Here is a 27,638-nt window from a genome sequence, read left to right on the forward strand (position 1 = left end):
ATCAAAATATTTCAAACTTAATGAATTAAAAATTTCGCTATATAGTATTGTTACTATATTTTACTGTATTGTTACTATTATATTTACTATATATTGTTACTATTGTTACTATAGTGCTATTTATACAGTAAGAGAATATACAAATGTAAATAGTAGTACTCGCCGTTGGCAAAAGTATTAGCCAGATCAAGATAATGGGATTGATTTTTTTTTTCTCATAGCCTCGATGACGGAAGCATCGCATATCAATTATCTTATCCCACGACATTTATCTGATTTCAAAAATAATAATAAATTGCAATTTTTTCCCCATAGAATAGATAACGAGCCCAAAGTTCGTCAATTATCTTATTCCGCGTCATTCTGATTTCAAAATAGCAACAATCTGGAAATTTTACTGAAGCCTTTCAGTTTCGGGATAATATGAGAATTTTGATTTCATAAATATTTGTTCATTTTGTTTCGAGATTCATGGTTGGGTAAGATACAACAACAAGAATACTGAGCCCCCAACGGATATGGAGAAAAGAACTAACAATGGAATTAGCCAAAGCTATGAAAGCAAAAAAGAAGATATTTTGGCAAAGACCTCTACCAAGCTATCTCCGGAGCAAGATAAGAAAAAATTGTTGTTTTTCCTAGGGCTGTTGCCCAGGGCAAATTTTTATTTTGCATAGGGAATTCAATACAAGAGAATAGACTCTCCCAGTTTTGTAACTATGGGACAAATGTCACAAACACACAAGAGCTTCTTTTGTGCAGATCCGATCGAGCAAGTATAAATTAGAAAAAAACTTCCCAATCACGATTGGAGAGTCAGGTGGAAACTTTCAAGAATTTTTTTTTTTGGTAAGGCAGGGGGAGGGAGGAGCGAGGGTATTTTGAGTTTCGTGCAGGGTGTAGAGGGACAAGATATTTTTCCCTCGTTATCATAAAGTAATATGTGCTAGGGTTTTTATTTATTTTTAACTCCTAACGTCTGGTACTTTGGCTAGTTTCAAATAACGAAAAAATATGGAAATTTCAGGGAAGAGGACGAGGGCATAAAGGCTCTCACTTTGAATATACACGCGGTACTTGAAACACTCAAATTATTCCAAAAATATTTTGCTTTTATAATTGGTAAGTATCCATAACTCCCAGCCAATCACTAATCTCTAATCAGCTCTGAAAATAGTCACATGACGTTACACAAGAAGCAACTGAAGTTTAAATCCAAGCCAGTAACTCTCATTATAGCAATTGTACACAGTTAATTGGTAAATTTATTGCGTAGTTGTCAAATTTCAGGCTCTTTATTGGAGGGGGGGGGGCTAAAGAGACTACAAATTTCGGACTAGGGAAAGGGACAGGTTATTTTTTAAGTTTTCCGCACAAAAATGGTACAGGCTCTTAGGCAAGTTTTTAAATACCAGTTGTATGGCTATTTAGCTAAAAATCCAGGAGGGGCATGGTATGAAGGCTCTCACTCTGCATTCACACCTGGGACATAAAAAAAACTAAAAAAACAGTGAACTTGTTCGATTTTTTTGCTTTTATAATTGGTCATTATCCGTAACTTACAGTCAATCATTGATCTTCTGCTCTGAAAATAGTATCATGACGTTATACAAGAAGCAACTGAAGCCTAAACCAAACGAGTATTTTTCATTATAACGATCGCATACAGGTAATTCGTCACAACAAAATGTGATAAAATTTTATATTGAAACATAAAATATCAGGTTGTTTTGAGGGGGGGGGGGTAAGCCTAGTTTTTAAATATCTAATGTATGGCTAGGCTATTTGGCTAAATTTCCAGGAGAGTGGTACGGGTATGAAGCTCTTGATCCTGCACAGACACCTGGGACGTTAAAACGTTTTTTGAACTTAAGTACATGGGGGACTACTTATGGATAAAACAAAAGAATTTATAATTCCTATTGAAAAAAATGGTGTAAATCAAAAAGCAAGTAGATAATTTATTAACTGAATACCAAATTTATTATTTTGATTTAGGATCCTCAACAATAATTTTCAGTCTCACGTCATATCGGAAAGTGTTTCTAAGATCTTGTTCAGCTTCTTGTGAAATTTGTTTTATCCTTGCGCCTCCTGAACCAACAATCAACTTCACCCAATGCTTTGATTTCGGTCTCAGGGAGAGAACAAGAGACAGAAGACCTAAAAATTAGAGAAATGAAGAATGAAACAAAGAATTATCATAGTTGCTACTTTAAGCAGCAGCCAAGTGAAAAGGTAAAAACGGGCCTTAGTGACCTAAAAGTAAAAAAATCGGATTTAATATGTGCCAAAAAACAAGTACGTAAAAAACATATGGAGTTTTAGGGAAATACGTCATAAATGTAAGCTAATAGTAAAATCTCGCTTTTTTTCGATTGAATTATGGGAGAGTAATCTCTCTTTTGCTCTTTGGTGTGACATACAGACCTCTTTGGGTAATTAAATAAAAAAAACTAGTTTTTTTAACTGAAAGTAAGGAGCGACATTAAAACTTAAAACGAACAGAAATTACTCCGTATATGAAATGGGTTGTCCCCTCCGCAGTCCCACGCTCTTTACGCTAAAGTATGACTCTTTGCCATAATTCTATTTTTTAAAACAATTAAAAACAATTGAGTTTCGTTTACTATTGAGCCGGGTCGCCCCTTACTACAGTTCCTTACCACGAACTGTTTGAAAAGAAAATAATTCGGTATTTCGAGGCTTCTGACATTATTACTCCTTTGCGGAAGTTAGGCTCAAAATTGAAAAAGGATTATAGTTTTTCTCTGGGCCCCTTCCACCTCTTAGTTCGTTTATTTTCCCGTTAGTTTTCACCTGTTTTCGCTTTATAGTTGTGTTATCTCTTAGCAGTAGTTATGGTTGTGGTATATATGTTTTATCGCTCGTATAGTTGTGTTATTTTCAAATTATACTCCATAATAGAGAGGCTCCGAACACCCAGCATTGTATATTAAGCTCTTAATTTGACGTTTTTTTCTAACGTGACCAGATTCGTCCTGCGCCCTTTTCATTGAATTTTTTCCCCCATGGCATATTTCTCCAAGGAAAGATCCTCCCACATAGCCCCCTCCCTCAACCCTACCCCCAAAACCAAAAAAATCCCCCTGAAAACGTCTGTACACTTTCCAATAACCATTATTATATGTAAAGACTGGTTGAAGTTTGTAACTTGCAACCCCTCCCCCAGGGACTGTGGGGGAGTAAGTCATCCCTAAAAACATAGTTATTATGATTTTTGACTATGCTAAACAAAATGGCTATCTCAAAATTTTGATCCGTTGACTTTGGGAAAAAAATGAGCGTGGGAGGGGGCCTAGATGCCCTCCAATTTTTTTGGTCACTTAAAAAGGGCACTAGAACTTTTCATTTCCGTTAGAATGAGCCCTCTTGCGACATTCTAGGACCACTTGGTCGATACGATGACCCCTGGGGGAAAAAAAAACAAAAAAAAAACAAACAAACAAATAAACACGCACCCGTGATTTGTCTTCGGGCAAAAAATGCAAAATTCCACATTTTTGTAGATAGGAGCTTGAAACTTCTACAGTAGGGTTCTCTGATACGCTGAATCTGATGGTTTCATTTTCGTCAAGATCCTACGACTTTTAGGGGGTGTTTCCCCCTATTTTCCTAAATAAAGCAAATTTTCTCAGGCTCGTAACTTTTGATGGCTAAGACTAAACTTGATGAAACTTATATATTTAAAATCAGCATTAAAATGCGATTCTTTTGATGTAGCTATTGATATCAAAATTCAATTTTTTAGAGTTTTGGTTACTATTGAGCCGGATCGCTCCTTACTACAGTTCGTTACCACGAACTGTTTGATTGATGAATATCCTTATTTTGGAAAAACAGAAAAGTTATGTCAGGCATTTATAAGTTTGACATTTAAAACTCAGACACATATATGCCTCTTGACTGCAAGAATCCAATGATTTAAAAAACGTTTTTTACGCAAGGACGTAAAAATTCTATGATTAAAAAACGATATTTAGATCCCATGGATGTATCATCCTTGATTTTATAACGTGAAAAATAGAAAAAAATAATTTACTTTCCCGTGGACATGATGGTTTTATATTCATGGAAGCCAAAAGATTTACAGAAGCAAAATACTCTTATTTAAGAGGTTGTTTTTTTTCTTAAATTAGGGAAAAATACTTACTTCACTTATTTTTTAAATGTGTGATCCCCTCAAAATATCCCACCCATATGATTTTTGGATTTTCCAAAAATACCGTGTTCGGGTTAACAGGATGAGATATAGATTATTGTCAAAATCTATGCACGGAAAACCGAAAGCTAAACGTAAAAACATGAAAACAGCTTAAAAACGTCGCAAGGACAAGCCCAGGTAGAAAGCTGATAGAAGGTGATAATTTCTGACAGGAGGAACTGATAAGACACCCTCAGAATATCTATCAAAGACATTGGGGTAAAAAAAAGTATTAGACCGAAAAAACTCCTTCAAAGTCGAGTGGCCTAGCAAAAATCCTATAGAGAATAAGAACTCAAGTGGTGGAAAATCTATATTGTGTGCATATAAAGGAATATAATTTGAACCATATGATCATGTAAAATAGTCTACGTTTGACCTGAAAAATCATGAAATAACCTTTGAAAAAAAAAAAAAATCATAATCAAAAATGTAATCACAGAAATCGTCAGTGATGGCAAACGAAAATCAGGAACAAATTAGGCCAGGGTGGGGAGTTCAGGCGCCCATTGAATTATTTCAAAAATTGACATTTATATCATGTAGTACATATAACAGTAATTTATAAAAAGTCACTAAAAGTAAAATATAAAAAGTTAAAAATATAAAAGTAAAAGATGGGTTGTACCATGGACTGCATCATAATAGAATAAGTGATTAAAACCAGGGATGTGATCCACACCCATTGCAAACATCGGGAGTGAAGAAACCTAATAACAAAGTTAAGATTGACTTGATGCTTGCTGCTTCCTCTGTGCGTATATGGCAGAAAATAAAGATGAGTCATTGTTGATTTTATTTGTTACAGTCAGCGTTATTTTATTTGTCGTTGTTGGCATCACTGTTTTGTATGTTCCATTATCACTGAGTTCCATTATCACTCATTATGTATGTTCATATGTATGTATGTTCATTATGTGTACTCATTATGTATGTTCCATTATCACTCATTGAGATTATTTTATGATACTGTACTTTTGTTTTCAAGGTTAATGTAAGCAAGGTTTCAAGGTTACACCAAGGTTTGGTGTAAATTGGTAAGTGTGTGGTAAATTCAATTTATTAGATTCCAATCCGGCGTTCTTTTTGAAACACCGAATTTTTCAATCATGAATCAAATCATGTCATGAATCATGTCAAAAATCACTTTTTGAATCATGTCGGTCACTAAACTGAAAACAAACACGTGATGCTATATAGCAGATAATAGTTTCTTTGGTGTAGTTTTGAAATGAGAGTCAGTTCGGCTTTGGATGCTCTCAAGAGACTACATATTTTTTTTCTTTTTCGTGTATAAAGCCTAAAGGAAAGTCAGTAGTCTCAAAGTAAGTCGCAAGGTCCGGGATTGAGTATTTTTTTTTAGGGAACTTTTTTCTGGTTATCATTTTGATATTAAAATTCTGATTTTACATTGATGCTTTTTTTCCGTTCCTTATTTTTTTTTCAATTAATGAGTTTTTGTTTCAAAATATTTGAGTACTTTTTTTCAAGTCCATTTTTTTCACTTCCACTGGAAACAGATATGTTATAAAGATCAATTATGTACGATATTTTAAATTATTAATATAAATAACAATAATAAATATAAATAAAATAATATAAATAATATAAAACACTTGAAATTACAAATTTAAATTTGACGAATTTTGAAGCTGCACATTATGTAGCTCTTGTTTATACTGGTAAATTGAATCAAAACTAACGAAAGCAAGAAACTAAAGCAACATTTGGGAAATATATAATTTGGGCAACATATTTGCAGATTAGGGGGGGGGGAGGCAGAGTAAATTAGAAGCACATTCAAAATGTGTTAACTAAGATTTTTTTGCATATTATGAAGTACGCATTGTTTTCTTAACATGTTTCCTTGGAGGCCCAAATTTTCTGTTTCGGCATGTTTTACCTGCCGCGTTTTCTTCTTTGACTCCTAAAATCCTATGGCTTTATTTCTTAATTACGCACGGAATCAAGAAAGGAAATAATAAATGAAAAGAGAAAAATCAAATAGGTAAAAAACGAGGATTTTTTCAGCCAGTAGCAAAATATGAAAGACGAAAATCAAGCAAATATTTCGACAAGGACCTCCGCCAAGTCGTCCTCAGTGCTCAAAAAAGAAGAACAGAAAAAGGAAAAAAAAAAAGCAACAGAAGGCCTGATGTGGCTGTTGTTTTTTTTGTTTTTAATTTGATTTTTCTCTTTTCATTTACTATTTTCGATCTTGATTTCGCACATCATGTATAGCCAGTATGATCTCACAACGCATTTATTTCTTAATAAATGCGGTAGCCATATTGGATATTCTGCTTTCATTTTATCATATATTATTTCTATAATGTTAGTCACACACAAATAAGGTTATTTGTAAGGTTATTTCATATATCAGAATATAAATAAGTTTTATCACGATATTTGTCACATTTTTCTTCTTTGATTTTCACTTCGATTTAATTATTTGCCATTTTACATATTCTACAGTTTACTCTAATTTCAATTTTAACATGTATTTTTTTTATTCTTGTTTCAATGCGTGTGCTTGTCCGACAATAGATTTACTAACTCAATAGATGCGAAAAAGCAAGGCATAATGCGAGCAGCTCAACAGCTCACAATACTGGTAAAATAAGCTTTCCTAATAATTAGTTTTGCCTCTTCAGAACCTCAAAAAGCCTAAAGACATTCCATTAGTAAATTGAATTAATACCCACAAATTAATTAATAATTAATCAAATCAAATAATTCCACATCTCCCCCTCGTATTTTTCTTCTTCTTTTGTTAATGCACACTTTTACAAATTAGGAATTAAATACTACTGCTACTGCAAACAATTCATCGAAGTACCAAACTGCCTAAAGCCAACAAAACTACGTAAACTCCTCCTCCATCCCAATCTATTCAAATCCTCCCTTTTTACAACCTTTCACTCCCTTTGGAGACGACAAGTTTTTGATTTGACCCTAGGCGCTTGGCCGACATGCACAATCTTTGGCAATCTGTCATCCTTCATCCGTAGAACGTGTCCTAGCCATTCCATTCTTTTTCACATTATGGTCCTAGAATGCGGGATAAAACCACGTTTTCGGCATAGCATGGTCAGTCAGTCGGGTACCCAAAGCAGTTCATAGTCAATTTCTCTGCAAAACATCCAGCAAATCCCCCTCTAATTTTTCGGAGCGCTCACGCTTCTTATGACTACTGTCACCAATGTAGCTTCCAATAATATTCTAATCTTGGTTTGCAGACTACCTTCCTATTCTTCCAAACTTTTTTTTAACTGTGAAAAACATCCCGAGCCTTGGCTATTCTACTTTGAACGTCTTCACTGCTCCCACCGTCTTTACTAATAATACTACCAAGGTAAGTAAAGCTGTCTACCTGATCTTTCATTCAACCTTTCTTTCAGTATAGCCCTAGAAAGCAGGATTGTACCACACTTTTCGTACAGCCTACTGTTTGAAATACGGCCAGTCAGCCGGGTCCCCTGAAGAATCCGTAGGCAATATCTCTGGAAAACATCTAGTAAATCTTCATCCGCTTTTCGGAGGCCCCTTGCTTCAGAACCATATTTGACCACTGTCATCATTGTAGCTTCCAATATTCTAATCTTGATTCGCTGACTTATCTTTCTGTTCTCCAAGCTTTTTTCAACTGTGAAAAAAATCTGAGCCGTGGCTATTCTACTTTTAACATCTTCACTGCTCCCACCGTCTTTACTAATAATAATACTGTAATCTATATATATAAAAATAAGTTGTCTGTCTGTGTGTCTGTCTGTCAGGTGACGTCATGTTTCTGTGTCGACTGACGTCATGAAGTTAGTTGTCGTCATTTTTGCTATGACGGTGACGTCATTAAAAAATATTTAATCATGAAGTTAGTTGTCGTCATTTTTACTATGACGGTGACGTCATTAAAGATATTTAAGACATATATGTTCACGTAGAAATCTATTAATGTTTAAGTTTAAAATGACTGATGAACTTACAATGGCAAAAGCCGATGAAGATGCTCAAAGAGTCTATGCCAAAAAACTTGCTGCTGATAGAGAAAGTCAGAAAAGAAAGCGTGCCGAGGAATCAAAAGAACAGCAAGGAAACAGGCTTGAGGCTGATAGAGAAAGAAAGAACAGAAAGCGTGCCGAGGAATCAAAAGAACAGCAAGGAAACAGGCTTGAGGCTGATAGAGAAAGAAAGAACAGAAAGCGTGCCGAGGAACTACCAGAGCAACGCGAAAGCAGACTTGCTGCTAAAAGAGAAAGTGAAAAAAGAAGGCGTGCCGAGGAATCACAAAAACAGAAAGAAATCAGGCTTGCTGCTGATAGAGAAAGTAAGAAAAGAAAGCGTGCCGAGGAATCACAAGAACAGCAAGAAATCAGGCTTGCTGCTGATAGAGAAAGTAAGAAAAGAAAGCGTGCCGAAGAATCAGAGCAACCTGAAAGTTATCGCCTGGCATTCAGGTACAGCCCAGTCGATGATTATAGCTTGAGTAGATGTGTTCAAATCGGGACAATGTCTAAAATTTGTCCTATTGCAAGGCCTTGAAATTCAATGGTGAAACAATGGGAATGTGTTCCGCCTCAGGAAAAGTTAAACTTCCTCTATTGGCTGCACCACCAGAGCCATTGAAGACTTTCCTTACTGGAACTACGTCAGAATCTAAGCGTTTTTTGTCAAAAATCAGAAAATACAACTCATTTTTCCAAATGACGTCGTTTGGAGCCCAAATCGAAAATCCAGATCAATTTATGTCTACTTTCAAAGTAAAAGGGCAAATTTATCATAGAGCAGGGTCCCTTCTACCATTCTCAGGCGAGAATCATAAATTTTTACAATTGTACTTCATCAGTGATAGAAATTCTGAATTGAATGCACGTTGCGAAATTTCTCCCAACGTTGAAAGGACAATCGTTTCCCAATTGCAACATCTTTTCCACGAAAATAATAATTTAGTGCGTCTGTTCAAAACAGCCATCGATTTGATGCCTACTGATACGCATAAAATTGTTATTTCCGCTGACAAAACGCCTCCTGGCCAACATGTGCGTAGATACAATGCTCCAACTATCGACGAAGTGGCAATCGTTATGGTCGGTGATCAGTTTTTACCTCGAGATATTATTCTTCATAAGCGAAACGCTCAGTTGTTAAGAATTGCTGAAATTCATCGATACTACGATGCCCTACAATATCCTATCATTTTTTGGGATGGAGCCGATGGCTATCACTTTAATATTAAATTGATGAATCCAGCCACTAACAAAGAAATGAATAAGAAATGCAGTGCAATGCATTATTATTCCTATAGACTACGTGTCCGATTGCAAAACGATGACTCTGGTCAAACATTTTGAAATGGCTAAGTGAAAGAGCGATTCTCGCACCCAAAAATATAGACGTCCACGAAATCAACAATATTGTTTTGACCAAGATTCGAGACCAGGCAGTCCTTTACAAGTCAGTCGACACAGTTTTGGAACCAAATGAAGCGGTTAATTATCCATCTGAATTTTTAAATTCCATAGATCTTTCAGGGTTTCCACCACACGTGCTAAACCTAAAAATAGGCGTACCAATAATACTTTTAAGAAATATCAACCCACCAAAGCTTTGCAATGGCACGCGACTTGCCGTAAGAAAAAACAATGGAAAACCTAATAGAGGCCGCAATCTTGACAGGGCCTTTTGAGGGTGAGGCTGTTCTTATTCCTCGCATTCCCATGATTCCAACGGATCTGCCTTTTCAATTTAAAAGATTGCAATTCCCAATTCGATTAGCATTTGCAATCACCATTAACAAAGCTTAAGGTCAATCATTAGAAAAATGTGGTATAGATCTTAATACTGATTGTTTTTCCCATGGACAATTGTACGTTGCATGTTCGAGGGTCGGTAAACCTGACAATCTATTTATATGCAGCGACAATTGACAGCGAAGAATGTTGTATATTCGCAAGTTTTACGCAGTTAATTTGTATTGTATCTATCTATCTATCTATCTATCTATATAAAAAGGAGTTGTGTGTATGCATGTTTGTTTGTTTGTAAAAAGAGCGTTTGCATATGACGTCATTATTAGTACATACGGCTTTGTATATGCACAGACAATGGGAAAGCCAAGAATGTTGTATATTCGCAATTTTTACGTAGTTTAATTCCTGCAGACGAAATGAATGCTTGCCTGAAAAATTCTAATTTATGGGTACACGTAAAAATACTAAAATTAACTACAAATATGCTTGTCCGATTGCAAAACGATGACTCTGGTCAAACATTTTCAGATCAATTGCTGGCAATTGGAAACGGAAAGCTCCCAGTAGACTTAATTTCAGGACGTATACAACTACCTGCTGATTTCTGTAATTTAGTGACGACCAAAAATGAATTGATTGAAAAAGCATTTCCGAATATTCTAAAAAATTATAAAAATAATAAATGGCTAAGTGAAAGAGCGATTCTCGCACCCAAAAATATAGACGTCCACGAAATCAACAATATTGTTTTGACCAAGATTCGAGACCAGGCAGTCCTTTACAAGTCAGTTGACACAGTTTTGGAACCGAATGAAGCGGTTAATTATCCATCTGAATTTTTAAATTCCATAGATCCTTCAGGGTTTCCACCACACGTGCTACAACTAAAAATAGGCGTACCAATAATACTTTTAAGAAATATCAACCCACCAAAGCTTTGCAATGGCACGCGACTTGCCGTAAAAAAAAACAATGGAAAACCTAATAGAAGCCACAATCTTGACAGGGCCTTTTGAGGGTGAGGCTGTTCTTATTCCTCGCATTCCCATGATTCCAACGGATCTGCCTTTTCAATTTAAAAGATTGCAATTCCCAATTCGATTAGCATTTGCAATCACCATTAACAAAGCTCAAGGTCAATCATTGAGCGTTGGCAACACTGGTTGGTATATGCTTTTAGTTGTTGTGTTTACTTCATTGTTGCTGTTAGAGGAATTAGAGTTTTGCATTTGTTTTTTTTTCTATTATACTCCATCTCTTTTGTTAACTGGTGGGTAGTTTATTTATTCTCTCATTTATTCAGAACAAATAATTAGTTTTTTGCCAAAATTTAAGAGAGAAAAAAAAAACTGGTTTAATTTGAATAAAACAGTGGAACAAAAAGAACAAACTTTAAATAATGGAAATCCGAATATATCTAGTCCATGTCTGGAAACCTTTATCAAAGAGACAAAAGTTAAATAAAAGATTAAGTTAAAATTAACCAAACATGCAAAGAAAACAGGGGGAAAAAACAAAAAAAATACACAAAAGAAAAAACAAAAAACAAATAGAAGTCACATCTTAACAGCTTCAAAAATAGTGCAAAAACTGTAAAAGGTTGAACAAGCACACAAAAATGGCAAAAGATTGTCTCTGGTACTTACCAGAGTAGATTAGTTACTTACCAGAGGGGGATACGTCCCAAAATTCGATTCTGGGTGAAATTACATAGGGCAACTCCATCGGTAGATGATCTAAAAGCTTTTCTTTAACTGTTTGAAGCACTATTTCCTTAGGGTCGATATCCGTTACAAGAGACGAACTGTACCGCCAAGGAGACGGCTTAGCTGATTTGACTAAATACTCCTATAAGAATTACGTACACATTATACTAAATACAATGGTTGAATTCTTCTTTCCTACAGATCAAAGACCTTGTTGTACGAAACCAAGAAAGGAAAGGATACAATAAATGACAAATAAAATCAAATAGGCGAGAAAACGAGGATTTTGTCAGCCAGTAGCAAAATATGAAGACGAAAAACAAGCAAATATTTCGACAAGGAATTTTGTTTTTATGAGCACTGAGGACTACTTGGCAGAGGTCTTGTCGAAATATTCACTTGTTATTCGTCTTCATATTTTGCTACTAGCTGACGAAAACCTCGTTTTCTCACCTATAACCAGTGTGCTCTTAGAATGTATTCACATCGAAGACCTTAGAGGAGGATAGGCAATATTCTAGACGAAGAGTTTTTTAACATCATAACATGTAGTTGAGTTAGGTGACTGAAGCTTACAGAATTGTTTCCAAAGTCAAGACTATGATCCGGGAAGATCCTTTGAAGGGTCTAATTCCAGCCTTCCCCTTCTAAAGGCACTGAACTTTGATTATTTTTCACAATCCAGTGTGTCATGAAACTAAAACTTTTGCAAATATATCTACAGTAGACACAGGGCCGTAGTGTTCTGAGTCTTTTAACTTTGCTAAATTCTAATTTTTACCGTTTTAAATAACCTAGAAAAATATATCTTAACTTTAAAAAAGTTACTTGACACCTTCAAGCTGACACCTTTGAAAAAGACACTTTTAAGTTACTTGGGTACTGAAATTAGCAAGCAGCTGCTTCGACTTTACAAACAAAGCAGCCGAACTCGAGACCCAAACCAAAATTAATTAGAAAAAGCACTAACTACTAACGACTCACTGCAGCACCAAGCAGCCTGAGGCCAGCACACCTACGTACGCTCCTCCTTCATCCTAATCTATTCAAAATCTGCCTCTATACACCCTCCCAGAAAGTTCTCATTTCCCTTAAATCTTCATTTACGACATCTTCCCAACCAAAGCGTGGACGACCTGCTTTCCGTTTAGCCCAAGACGGTTGGCCAAAAACGACAATCTTTGGCAATCTGTTATCCTTCAGTCGTAGAACGTGCCCTTGCCATCTGAACCAAACTCTCATTATAGCCATAGAAAACGGGATTGAACCAAACTTTTCGTAGAATCCACTATTTGAAATACCATCAGTTAGTCGGGTGCCCAAAGCAATCCTTAGGTAATTTCTTTGGAAAACATTTAGTAAATTTTCATTTGTATTTTTGGACCGATCGGAACCATATTTGACCACTGTCATCACTGTAGCTTCCAATATTCTAATCTTGGTTTGAAGACTTACATTCCTATTTCTCCAAACTTTTTTCGACGGTGAAAAATCACCCTGAATGCAGTGACATTTTCACTGCACCCATCGTGTTTACAAATAATACTACTAAGGTAAGTGATGCTGTCCACTTGATCAATCTGTTCGTCACCCAACGTTACCTTTTCATCTTCACTTATTTTTGGCCTTATCGACTTAGTCTTAGCATTAGTTTTATCATTAATTTTCAAACCTATTCTAGCACCCTGAACTCACAAAACCACTAAAGTTTATTCGTTTTGCTCACACTTCCATCTAAATTTAGAGCTTAGTCTAATCCCAGGAAAGTTTCTCCTCCCCATTTGATCCCGTGTTTTCCCATTACCTTCCCTGTGCTCCTTAAGACAAAGTCCATCAAAATGATCCATATAAAGGGGATAGAACACAATTCTGCTTAATTCCTGACACAATGTGAAACCAACTGCCAACCTCATTTCCCACCTTAGCCGCAGGAATGTTGTTGTGCATAGTACTAATTACTTCAATGTATTTGTCTGGTATACCATGCAAGGATAAAACCTTCGCTAAAGCTCTTCTATTAACAGAATCAAACCTTTGCTTATAATCTATAAAACTGAGGACTAAAGGCGTTTGATAATTCAGGCAATTCCCAAATAATCTTTCCGAAGTTAAGATATGTCTCCTGTCGCTTAAAATTCCCTCCCCAGGAAATAATTTGTGCCCTGAAATTATTCCTGAAAATTTATAAAAATACACAAGAACATGAGTATTTAGATAAACAGAATAAAAACTGGAAGGTTCTTTAAAAGAAGGCGGGAACTCCTCAATAAGTACTATGGACTATGTGGACACTCATATTCCAGTTAAACACATGTTTGAGCAGGTTTATATTTTTCCTTAACTTCATTTTAAAAAAGTAACTTACCGAAATGTTTACTAATGTTTACTAAACTTTAAAATGTTTACTAAACTTTTTATTATTAACTGAACTAGAAATGTCTACTTTGTTTTTTCGAGTCTTAATTAATTTCAATGTAAAATGTCATTGCTAAATATTTTCTACTTTTAAGCATTAAGCATCCTAGATGAAAGTGTCAGCAAAATGAATGAACTTTTGGAGGTTTTTGCGAGTTCAGGGTGCAGGAACAGGTTTGAAAATTAACATTAAGAGGACTAACTCGATAAGGCTAAGAATAAGTGAAGATGAAAATGTGACGTTGGGTAACGAACAGATTGATCAAGAGGACAGCTTTCACTTACCTTGCTAGTATTGTTAGTAAAGACGGTGGGAGCAGTGAAGAAATCAAAAATAGAATAGTCAAGGCTCAGAGTACTTTTTTCACAGTTGAAAAAGTTTGGAGGGATAAGAAGATAAGTCTACGAACCAAGATTAGAATATTGGAAGCTAAAGTGATGACAGTGGTCACCCGTCCGACAAGCCGTATTTCAAACAGCAGGCTGTATCAAAATTGTGATTCAATCTTGCTTTTTACGGCTATAATGAGAGAAAGGTTCAGATGGCCAGGGCACTTTCTGCGTATGAAGAATGATGGATTGCCGAAGATTGTCCTTTTTCGCCAACCGTCTAGGGTTAAACGGAAAGCGGGTCATCTGTAGTTGGCGTGGGAGGATGTCGTAAGGAAAGATTTAAGGGAAACGGGAACTTCCAAGGAGGGTGTAAAGAGGGAGGCTTAGAATAGAATATGATGGAGGAGGAGCGTGCGAAGCTGTGTTGGCCTCAGGCGGCTTGGTTCTGCGGGAAGTTGTTAGTAGTAGTAGAAGTAACAAACAATCAGCAAACCCCCTTTTTGCTGTACTCTAGTCACGTACACCCCTTCCCTAAATCAGCAATGATTAGAATTTTTAAAACCTATAAATTTGTATTGTATATCGTGGTTGCAGCGGTAGCTACAACCTAGTAGGAGACGAACACGTCCCATAGTAAAAAAAGAAGCCTAAAACTCCCCCCAAAATGGAGTCAGATCAAAACAAAGTTTTACAAGAAGCGAACTATGTGTATATAATGTGAAGGTATAAACGAGATATTGGCATAAATATGGCCCCACACAGTAACCCAGCTGTACTTGAATTACAGCGAACGAAATAGGACAAGTCTGACTTACTGCCATAAATTTTGTTCCTGTACTTTCAAGCCAACTTTCAAGTCAACGCGATCTGCCCAAGTAACTACATCATCGAGCATAGTTTGAGCTTTCTCAGAGTCCAAAAGGATTCCGATATCATCAGCGTATTCATGGTCTCCAAGTGAAAGGTTCTGTCCAATCTGAACTCCTGGATGAGAAGATAGTGCATTTTCAAGGACCCAATCGATACAGTAGTTAAACAGAGTCGGAGACAGGGCGCAGCGTTGTTTTATTCCAAATTCAACCAAAAATTCTTCAGTATCTTCTCAGTAAACTCGAATTCGGTTCATGAGCACTTGTAGTATGCTCTGAGCAGTTCAAAAATTTCAGGGGCATTCCATCATTTTCAAGAATTTTCTACATTTTTTGGCGAGTGAAGAAGTCCAAGGCGGAAACGAAGTCCAGAAATATCAGAATCAGCGGCAAATCACCTTCCAAACTACTGTATAATGAGGCGGAGTGCAAAAAGATTGTCAGTACAGCCTCTACTAGGTTGGAAACTGGCTTGATTTCCACGAGTTCTTTTCTCCCTTACCCCCTTGAACTGGTGAAGGAGGATAATCCCAAACATTTTTATTGCAATATTTTAAAATTATTCCCCGGTAATTTTTGCACTCAGTTTTATCACCTTTCTTGTAAAAAGGGAGGATGACTGATATCTTCCAATCCTTTGGGAAATTGTTGGTCCTCCATACTTTCTTAAGGATATCATGGAGCTGCTCCGCTGTGATCTTGGGGCACTAATATATTTCCGGGGGAAGACCATCTTGGCTTGTGGCTTGTTTGTTTTTAAGGGCCTTAATCGCTTTGAGCATTTCCGCTCGTGTTGGGGCGGCCAGCTTGATGACGGGGATAGGTTAAGTAGTGTTTGAAAGTAATCCTTTCCATTTGATCGAACGCTCCTTTTAATAGCTAATGACTTTTCCTGATCTGTCTCTGACAACTTCAGACACAGGAGCTTTCTTGTCAGTCGATTCCTTGAGAGTCTGGCAGAGTTTGCGGGTGTCATAAGCGCATGCTGCTATTTCTAAAGACAAAGCAGTCTATTCCCGCATTTCGCGGCAGTCTAGACAAGCAGAGCGCTTGTCTTGTCTGCGCAACTCTTTCGTGATAGGTTTAGGGCCACTCATCCTTTTCCTACAGTCTTCGACTATTGACAGGGCTCTGGTGGTAACCCTATAGTGTTGTTTCGCTTTCGTTCGTTCTAGAATCTATTCAGCGGTCTCTTTCATCACTGTTTTGAAGGTCTCCCATCTTTACTCAGGGTCGAGGGTTTTCCTCCTCATTCAAATTTAGGGCATCAAAACGGTTTGTTAGCTCATTGTTTAGAGTTTGCTGAACTTCTTTATCTTGCAGCTTACCAATGTCAATTCGGGCTTTCGGTTTGTTCTTTTTCCTAGATGCAAGACAAAGTAAATTTTTTGCAAGGACTAGTTTGTGAGTGGACCCTGATTTTGAGCCTGTGTCTGCACCGTTATAAGAGCGGGAGTCTATTACTGAGCTTCTCCAACGTTGGCGGACAAGAATGAAGTCAATTTGGGCCTTAGTAACACCGTCCTTGGAATGCCAGGTCAGCAGATGGCTTGTACTGAAATACAGTTTTGGTGACAACGAGATGATTTATCAAGGCATAGTTTATCAGCCTATGCCCATTTTTACATGTATGCCCCAATCCAAACTTTCCAATGACTTGTGTGAGGGTATCAGACAGACCAACTCTCGCGTTGAAGTCCCCTGTAATAATCATGTAGTGTCGTACAACAACTGAGGTGGACAGTTGTTGCAAATCCGAATATACTTCATCCTTAGCGGTAACTGTGGCATCACGAGTAGATGCGTATGTGGAGAAAATGGATACGTCTGTAGGGCTTCCTTTAAGCCTAATCCTAGCCAGTCGGGGAGAAACAGCATCCCACTCAAGAAGTGCGTTTCCGGTTCTTTGGTTCATAATGAAACTAACGCCATTGAGTCCCGAGTTATCGTTTACTCCAGAGTGGAAAAATTACAGCCTTTGTAACGTTTCAGGCGCTGTGATTACTATAGAGCCAGAACCGGACGTTCTGATCTCAGAAACGCACAGAACGTCAATATTGTACTTCTCCATCTTATGGACAAGGAGAGCTTGCAAAGCTTCTTGTTTAACAGATCTGACGTTCCCACAACTAATGGTTATTCTTGATTTTGCTTGCTTTATCGCTATGATTTTCCCCAGGACATGGCTTGTTGATTTTTCGACATCGTCGCCATATTCGAAGTCGTGTCACTTCCCGGGAACGCCGCAGCATGGTGGGTTTGCTTACTTCTTGAAACTCCCATCAACGATTACTGGGAAGGCCGTAGCTGTATTCACTATTTTTCTAGGTCTAAGGTCCATTGATCTTTCTTTGGAATAGAGTTGACCGCAAGGTCCCTAGTCCTGCGGGTGCCCCGAAGGGGCTGAGGCAGCCCTTTGCCGAAACCTTTGTCTGTATTTTACACCCTGCTACAGTCCTATAAAGGATTGTCCCGCGATTGTGTTCTGCATCACAATGCAACTTAACCCATTGCTGGGAGAAGGTGTGTAACTGACGGGACGCGCCCACACGCCGGTAGTCCCTACTGAGTGTACATTTAAGGGGCCTTCTTCCTCCTCTGCCTGTATTTAAGGCCCTCGGAATGAGTAAACTTATGCCTAAAGGAAATTCAAAACAAATAAAAATATGGACAAATGTAAACAGTGGTGCCACCAGTTTTTTTTTGGCACTGTCAATTGCACTGACAGGCCAACAGTCTAGAGGTCTATCAGTGTTTGGTTTTTTTTTTTTTAATTTGAACCAACACCGCCTTCGTATAAGAAACACCCTAAAGGACAAAGAACAACAGTAGTTGAAAAGAAATTTAAATGAAACTAACAAACTGGTGGCGTAGAACAATATTTTTTTTTGTAAATGTTAACTTCCCACCCCTCGTATTTAATGGAAAATTCTATGATACACCCAAGCTTAAGACAAGGAACAGTATGTAACTAGGCCTAAATGAGAATAATAATTATGGCTGAAAAAAAAATCAATAAAAGCAAAAAATTGATGGCTTAAAAGTATACTTTTTTTTAATTTTAACTTCCCACACTTTGTGGACGACAAAACAAACAATTCTAGAATTCCCCCCCTCCGAAAATTAATCAAAATTGTGAATAAACTAAAGAGCTGATCCCCTAATTGACCCATACCACCTTCCAACTGCCTTCAAACTTCTCTTAAAGGTCAGAAATGGGTTCACCAGCACCTAGAGAGGAGAAGCGGGGGAAGGGGGGGAATCAAACTGTCACTGAGTTTAACTTATCAATGAACTGAAAATCCAATCGCTAATTGACCCTTAACCCAAATCAAGAAGAGCAATTTTGAGATTCTTCAACCTCTCTTCAAGGCCAGAAACCGGTTCACCAACACCTAAGAAAGACAAAATGGGGGATGGAGGAGGAGGGAATCTAACTCTCACTGAGTGCAATTTACCAATGAACTGAAAAATTAATCACCTAATTGACCTATAGCCCCATACAAGAAGAAAATTTTTATGGTTCCTCAACCTCTCTTAAAAGCCAGAAATGGGTTCACCAGCACCTAAGGATTAGAAAGTAGGGGATGGGGGTGAGGAATTACGATTAATCACCTACTTGACCCATAACACGTTCTAAGAAGGGGTTGGACACTTTCTACCAAGCGACATAGCATTTAAAATGCTATTGCTATTCTTAAGACCAAAAATTTACAAATAATCAAAATTAACCGGTGTAAACGTTAACATAAAGTTGGTACCTCCTTCCTGTGGTGCCCTAGTCACATAAACACCTCCCCTAATTCATCACTGGTAAGAAATTTGAAAACTCTTAAATTAGGTATATTTTAGACAAAGCGAACAAGTATATTTTACAAAAAGCGAAATATCTACAGATTAGGTGAAGTTAAAAACGAGATATTGTTATAAACCCTGTTCACAAGCACAGTGGATTGATGTCTGCACTTATTCAATCTCAAACAAGATATCCTATGTGCTATATCCTCCTCCTCCTACTCTTCTAAGGGAAGGACCTGTAGTCCTTCCCTTAGAAGACATATACCTAAATAGAGCATACATATACCTAAATAAAAGAAATATTAAATGATGACCAAACGAAATTATGTGTGAACTGAAAGACTGATAACCTAAAAATATACATTTTTTCAAATTCTTACCCCCAGACCCCTTCCTATAAAAGACTTTCTATGTCCCTACCCCCCTCCTATGAACTGGCCCATGTACAACTATGGCAAAAAAACAATATGAAAATTATTGTGTAAATAAAACAGAAAATCTGGTGGCGTGAAAATATTTTTTTCACATTTAAACTCCCCACCCTTCTTCCTGGTTAAAATTAAAAGATCATATTTTTTTTCGCTTCGTTACACATACACATACCTTCCAGACAACGAAATAAAACAATTTTCCCCCTCCCCACTTAAGACATATTTCCAAGTGAATTGACACAGTGATTGCCTAATTTAACCCTAACCCCTTCAAAGAAGACAAATTTTGTTATTCCTGAACCTCACTTGAAAGTCAAAACTGGGATCACCAAGGAAGTGGGAATCATACTCTAAATGAATTGAGGTTACCAATGAGCTTGAAAAACTAATTGCCCAAGAAAATCCAGCTTCCCATGGTGAAAAATAAGGTAAAATCAGCTTTAATAGTACATAGCATTCATGCTCTTTTCCAAGAATTTTTGAAAACTAATTGCTCACTCCAGATGCTCTTAGAATTTTATTCACTGATTTTCTTGATTTTACTTATTCAAAAATTTTAGCCATCTTGATGTACTTACTCGAAGATCATCAACACCATCATCTTCTAGAGCTGACACCATAAAAACCGATGAAAAATTTCGCCACCCCTTCAGATCTTTTACTCTTTCAAAAAGTTCATCATCTGATAAATTTTTATGATCAACAGCCTCTTCAAGTCGCTTTATCCCAGCCACACTCTTCTCCTTTTCTGCAAAAAAGGAAAAAAAAAATTAAACTACATGTGATTCATTTATTTACGTTTTTTTTTAGGATTCAAAACCTTAATTAAAAAATGATTCATGCCGGCTTGGCGACCGGTTACAAACAAAGCACAAATGTGCTTGAAAAACGCAATCAGTACACAATTACTAAATTATACAACTATACAAATCATCAGTGAAATAAACACAAATAAAGAACAATAAGAAAAAGAGATATTAATAAAAATTAGAGAATAATAAATTAAAAGAAGAAAAAAAAGACCAAAATTACTTAAATTGTCCGCTCTTGTAATCCGGTCCCACACTCACCAACCGCCCACAAGAAGATGCTTCTTTATGGGTTTTTAATTGCTAGAACGAGATTTTCTCGGGCTACTTCAACTTAACTTCAAAACTAAGTAAATCAGCACTCTTTTTTATTCTGAAAACGAAACTGGTTCGACCAGTTTTCGACTAAGTTCGACCAGTTTGGTTCGACCAAACTGGTTCGGTGGGATGCTACATTTCTGCATTAATTCATCAACAAAAAGCAACTGAAAAAGTTACCAGAATGTTAATTAGATTGTTAAAAGGCAAAAGACCGAACGATGAAGGATAATAGGAGTATCACCTATAATCACCTATGCGAAAAGACGACGGGACTGCAAAAGCATCAATAATCATCTGCGTCAGCAGCCCTAGGTATGAAATGATCAAAGGAGTTGCGTCGATAACATGCAGATCGTGTACAAATACCAACCGTAGCATTCCTTTTAAGCTCGGCAACTGCTGTTATTGTGCTTGCATCGTAATGACGTAGTGAGACTTAGGGTAAAAAATAGAAATTCATCAATTTAATATTCATATACAAACCCTAAAATTAGACCTATGCTGGGAATCCATTTAAAAATGTGTTTTCCACTCAGATAGGGGCTTATCAAAACCTTGATAGTATTTGAAGTTGTGGTTTCTGGGGGAGCAAAGGATCTCCAAATGAAACTATGGGAAGCAGAAACTCTAAACGAATATGAATCAGAAATGCCTCCATAAAACAAATCTCACATCTCGGTAGTGTTTAGTAGTGATCCCTGGTGGGTACCTTACAATTTCTTCTTTTAACAATCTAAATTGACTGGACGCTTACCGCAGTAACAAGTGTGACCAAAGCCTTGCAAGTAATACAGAACACAGACTTGGAGCACAAGATATGAGCACGAGCAGAGCACTTACGAAAGATGAGATCTGCATTTTCACTAAGCTGCTTTCCGACCGACCTGGTGATAATTAAAACACCTTTTTAAGCAGGAGGTCTTTTGTAGTTTGATCAATTCATTCAGAAATATCTTTAAATGGAGCTACTGCTCAAATTAAATGAAACATATTCTAGAACTATTATCTAGAACATTCTAGAACTGAACTATTCTAAAGCAGAACTATTCATTCTAGTTCATTCTAGAACAGAGCTGAACACATTCTAGAGCTGAACTATTCTAGAGCAGAACTAGAGAGAACTATTCTATACTGAACTATTCTAGAGAAGTTAGAATAGTTCAGTATTCTAACTGCTTAACTTTTAGTTTGATGTGATTATACATTTTGATTTCTACTTTTTTCGGGCTTCATTTACTTATTGATAGTAATATCTGTTTGTTTTAATTTGGAATTATTATAGGATTTTATTGCTGCTCATCTTAGAATAGGACTGTTTACTTTTCTAAAAAATTTCGATTAGAAAATATTTCCAAAATAATAATAATATTAAAAAATAGATTAGTGATAATCACAAACAAGATATTAGGTGACACGAAAACAACAGAAGAACTATCAGATTATTTCCTTCTTGGCAGAAGATTTCTTTCCTTGTGGTGTCTTTAAAAAATGTAATAAATAATTCACAGCAACAAATAAAAAATATATACATAAATAATGATCAAACCAATCCATACAAAATAAACAAATGGTCTCTTAGCATGATGTTATTTAACTTCAATGTCATATGAGTTTTATTTAAAACAATATGTATGTTGAATAGAATAGTTTTTATTTATCAAAATATGAATGAAAAAAAATGAAATCACTATAATAATCACGATTGCTCGAAAGAACAGATGAAAGTATGCATTCCCCTTAATATAATTGTAAAAGAGGAAATGAGCAAAATACAATTTGTTTTCAGTAAATTGCAAATTATGGTCTGGCTGCTAGGAGCTAACTGAATCATACTAGCCGAGTGGTTGTCCTGCTACACTCGCAATCCTAAGAGCAGAGGCTCGAATCCTGGCGTCACATATTATTTGCTTGAATACGGGTCTTTAATGTGACCATGAAAGCTCAGCCAAGTCAACCCCGATTTAAATGGTTACGTGGAGAAATATGGAAGGAAAGCACCGAAAACATCGGATATTTACCGTCAACCACGCATAGCACTCCCGGCCGAAGGCAGAGAATTAGGAGATTGGCACCTACACAACGGAGACCATAGATCGGCACGCGAATAAGTTTTACCGGTAAATTGGCAATTATAGTTTTTCTATAGAATTTCAAGTGGATGGGGTTAATCACAAACAAGATATCCAGTGAAACGAAAAAAAAATCAGAGTATTTTTCGCTTTGTAGAAGATTTCTTTCCTTGTGATATTTTTATAAATGTAATAAATAATTCTCTGCAACAAATAAATAATAATTACTTAAATAAAGATCAAATCAATCCAAAAAAAAAAATAATCAAATGTTGCATTAGCATGATGTTTTTCACCCCTTTATTTCTAGTGAGCTTCAAATCATTTACTTTTTAAATGATGTTATTTAAATTATAATGAGTTTTTATCATTTAACTATTTATTAATTTTAATAATTTAAATATTTGGTTATTTAATATTTTAACTCAATTGATTTTAATTGTTTAAATGAACACTTTAATTATTATTAGTCATTTAGATAGATAGATAGATAGATACATGTTTATTTACAACAAGAATTAAACAATTTAAACAAACAGCGCAAATGCCTAATGGCATACTTAAGCGCGTGGTATATCACCAAAAAATAAAATAAAAAATAAACACAAACAAAAGAAAAAACCGTCATTACTTCGGCTTAAACTAATTTGCACTTCTTTCGGAAATCAAACTTCAACACTCACAACGGAAAACATTATGGGAGACTAGAAACATGATTTCTTAATAACTTTAGAAATTTATTTCTATCATTACAATTTCTCACAACTATTGGGATTAAATTCCAAACTTTTGGACCAATATGACACAAACTAAATCCCGATCGCACCGTTGCCCTAATTTCAAAAGAGAAATCAGAACTACGAGATGTTGGGTAATTGTGGAATTGTGAATTTGTCGGGAATAATCTTTGGAAATTTAGTGAAAGTTGTCCAAAAACGTAATTGTGGCAAATATTAGAAATGGCAATAAAATGATGTTGATGAACAGAGAGGAAACCAGAAGATCCATAAAGATGGCTAACTGAGGATCTATTATTAACATTAAACATTAATCTAAGGGCTTTATTTTGTAGGGTTTGAAGAGGTTGAAACGTTGAAGGAAAAGTAGATGCCCAAACAGAAACACAATAAAGAAAATATGGATTAACAAAAGAAAAGTATATTGTCTTTAAAATATTCCTTGGGAAAACATGGCGTAAACGAGAAAGAATCCCGACATTTCGCGAGATTTTTAGAGACATTGTTTTCACGTGTTCACGGAAAGACAGATTTTCATCCAAAATAATTCCAAGATATTTAAATTTATCCACACGTTTTAGTACCCTATCATTTAGATAAAGAGAAAACTGTTCAGTTTTCTGAGAACCAGATCGAGAAAACAGCATATATTGACACTTCTTCTCATTTAAAGAAAGTAAATTTCTGGCATACCAATCCCCTGCAGATAAAAGTGTGTTATTAAGATTATGAAAGAGTATGGATAAATCATATAAATGATTGAATTAGTTTTTAGTCTCTTTCTGAGAAGTTTTAGTTCTGTTTTTCTTCAACCTCAACACAATAGTTTCGGGGAGGTTAACTGTTAGCGTCTTAATCATTTTATAACTATCTTAGTAGAATACACTGATGGATTAATAAAAACCTATTTGGTTAAACCGGAATTACCATCTTCCATTCTCTTGAATAGCTCTTCTCTATCAATTTCATTTATCTTCTTTCTTTCTAGTATTAGTTTAATTGATTTATTTGACTCAATTCCACCAACAACACCAAAAACACATAAATATACTAGTAAAATACACTGATGGATTAATAAAATCAATTAGGTGGAACCAGAATTACCATCTTCCATTCTCTTGAACAGCTCTTCTTTATTTACTTCACTTCTCTTCTTTCTTTTTAGTGTTAGTCTGGTATTAACTCAAGTTAACTCTTAACGTCTTAATCATTTTATACCTATCTTAGTAAAATAGACTGATGGATTAATAAAAACCTATTTGTTTAAACCGGAATTACCATCTTCCATTCTCTTGAATAGTTCTTCTTTATCAATTTCTTTTCTCTTCTTTCTTTTTAGTGTTAGTCTAGTTGATTTATTTAACTGAATTCCACCAACAACACCAAAAACACATAACTATACTAGTAAAATACACTGATGGATTAATAAAAATCTATTAGGTTGAACCGGAATTACCATCTTCCATTTTCTTGAACAGCTCTTCTTTATCTACTTCACTTCTCTTCTTTCTTTTTAGTGTTAGTCTGGTTGATTTGTTTGACTCAATTCCACCAACAACACCTTCCGTCAATTCATCGGTTAAATCCAAAATCCGCAGTTTGTCTCGTATCAAATCGATCTTGAATTCGAGAATAAAAGAAAGCATCTCAATAAATTCAAAAAACAAGTTTACCACATTCTATCTTGGTTAAGAAAAGTGCTTTAAGCAGAAAATTTAATAATATTTGTTACGAATAATTCCAATATTTTTAATACCAATGTTTTATAACAATGAAAACATAAGACCAAGAAAATTAATTGGTAAATTTGGAAGATACAGTGTTAAAACTGAAGACCAGGTTTTGCGTTAGACCTATTACCTAACATGGATAACCCACTATTGCAGGGGCTCTTAAAACCCTACTTGCATTATTCCAGCTGGAGTACTGGTTTCAATGGCTAGTTTCTACAAGTACATCCATCACCCTCCAAAGACCTCAGAAATACAGTAGAGTCGGATTGCCACCCTTCCATCCTCCACACTTAGTATTTTAAATACGACCCCTCTCCGCTTTAAGTGATCTCCCTGAAAACTCGTCAGTTGATTCCTTGAAAACGAGGTTCACCGAGAAAAAACTAATTTTTCTCTAATTCTAGAGAAAAAAAATGGGCGGAATTCCACTAGTGTCATATCAGGCTGGAAGTTTGAAGCGGGCTTGCGCAATGAAAGGTTTTTACAAAAATATAACATCGAAGTTAGTTCAAAGCAAAGAATCATAAAAATAAAATTAACTATAACACATCGGAAATAGTTAAATAGACTTCAAACATTGTGTTTTGTATAATTTGCGTTTTGTCAAATTTTGTATAATTTGATGAAACCACGACTATTTCTAACTATAGGGGTTTTTCTCAGTGGGCGAGGAAGGCTATAGAAACTGAAAAACATATATTTGCTAATCTTTCAATAAATAGGGGCACGGAAAATTTAAATATTGACCCAATTTATGATTGTCTTTTGAAAAATGAACCAATAGTCAATAAGGAAATTAAGAATTTACATAAAACCAGGGGACTGGATTACCTACTCGACCAAAAAGAGTTGCTTCAATAAGAGAATTATTTCGCAACAGAATAATTAACTTGGTTTCAATTTTTATAATTTTTTCCTCAGTATCTTTGATGTTCTCATTGAAGTAACCCTAATAGCTTCTGTTCTCTACGTGGATCAGTTGTGACAATTGTATTTATTAATATTGGTGGTGGTTTTATTTGTTTTTAGTTTAGTGTTTTTTCTTTTTATCTTTGTTTGTCTTGTGCTGAGGACGCCTAGTTTATATACTGGCGAAATATCTACGTTGTTTTAGTCTTTTTACTGGCCGCAGTCCCGTTTGTTGTCTTTTTATTGAGTTTTACCTCTCTTTGTTGTTTCTTGTTATGGCAGGCTACTTTGGCTTAACAACTTTCAGCAGGGCTAATAACCCCCATGCCTTCTAAAGACTAGAAAATACTTTGGGATTTACTGGAAAAAAAATGATCGTCAGTTTAATTAACATACACTAATATTTATTCCTTACAGTTTAAATATTAAAGTAAAAAAGTGGAAACCTTAAAAATGTATTTGGTTTTAGTAAAGCGTAAATTATTTTCTAGTCTTGAGAAGACATGGGGGTTATCAGCCCTGCTCATGTTAATGTTTGCTCGTTTTCAGTTTGACTCGGCTGTTTATTGCAATTTCATTTCGTTTTTAGCTCCATTTACTTCTTGATTGTGATTTGTGGTAGTTTTACCCTTGAAAGATTACTTGACTTTATTTTTGCTCATTTTTGGCTTAATGGGGCTCTTTACTGTTCATTGAAAAACTAGTTTTGCAGAAATAGTTTTTAAAATTAATATCTGTTGGTTTTTTATTACCATTGTATTAATTTTTTATTACCATTGTTCATTGTATTAATAGTATGCATTAACATAGTATTTTTCATGGAATTTATTTTAATATTTTTTTCGATTTTTTTCTATAAGATTCCATAGTTTGAATTGCTATTTGTATGTTGGAGAAACTTTTTAGACAATTTTTGAACCACACTCAAATAGTATATTTTAATTTTTTATATCTCATCCAGTTGATCTGAAAAAATAAAACTTAATATCATTCCCGAAATATTCTATAAATTCTCTTTTGTAACTGGATACACTTTCACTCTTTTTATTTTTTTTTTTAATTGAAAAAGCAGAAGTATTAATAGTAGTAACCCCAAAATTTCAATATAATACCCCCAGTCGTTCTCGATAGGCTGTATTGCCGAAGTGTCTTATACACACAATACCTTTTGATTTAGTTTTGAGACATAACGGACAAATTGCATAGTTATGGGGGGGGGGGGGGGAAGATGCACAATACCCTTAGAGACATAGTTGCTGGACCTTCTAGTATGGCCAGCAAAATGACTGTCTCAGAATTTTGACAGGATGTTTGGAAAATGAATGGACTTGGGAAAAGGAGTGCTTGTCCTCCAATCTTTTTTCAAACAGTTCGTGGTAACTAACTAAGGAGCGACCCGGCTCAATAGTAACCAAAACTCTAAAAAACAAAAATTTTGATACCAATAGCTACATCAAAAGAATTGCATTTTAATGCTGATTTTAAATATATAAGTTTCATCAAGTTTAGTTTTCCCCATCAAAAGTTTGTCTGAGA

The 27,638-nt window shown here is 35.6% G+C and overlaps 1 protein-coding gene across 1 annotated transcript in view; it reads right to left on the minus strand.

The window, feature by feature from the left end:
• Positions 1 to 1,960: 1,960 nt before the first annotated feature.
• Positions 1,961 to 27,638, minus strand: part of LOC136041600 (GTPase Era, mitochondrial-like) — a 52,801-nt gene continuing 27,123 nt past the window's right edge. The window contains exons 4-7 of the mRNA XM_065726303.1: positions 24,917 to 25,079; positions 20,103 to 20,272; positions 11,640 to 11,820; positions 1,961 to 2,163 (exon numbers count right to left, since the gene is read on the minus strand). Coding sequence (XP_065582375.1) covers positions 1,985 to 2,163; positions 11,640 to 11,820; positions 20,103 to 20,272; positions 24,917 to 25,079 — 693 coding nt within the window. The 3' untranslated portion in view covers positions 1,961 to 1,984. The remainder of the gene's footprint in view (positions 2,164 to 11,639; positions 11,821 to 20,102; positions 20,273 to 24,916; positions 25,080 to 27,638) is intronic.

Source organism: Artemia franciscana, unplaced genomic scaffold (genome assembly GCF_032884065.1).
Source record: "Artemia franciscana unplaced genomic scaffold, ASM3288406v1 PGA_scaffold_30, whole genome shotgun sequence".
NCBI lineage: Eukaryota > Metazoa > Arthropoda > Branchiopoda > Anostraca > Artemiidae > Artemia > Artemia franciscana.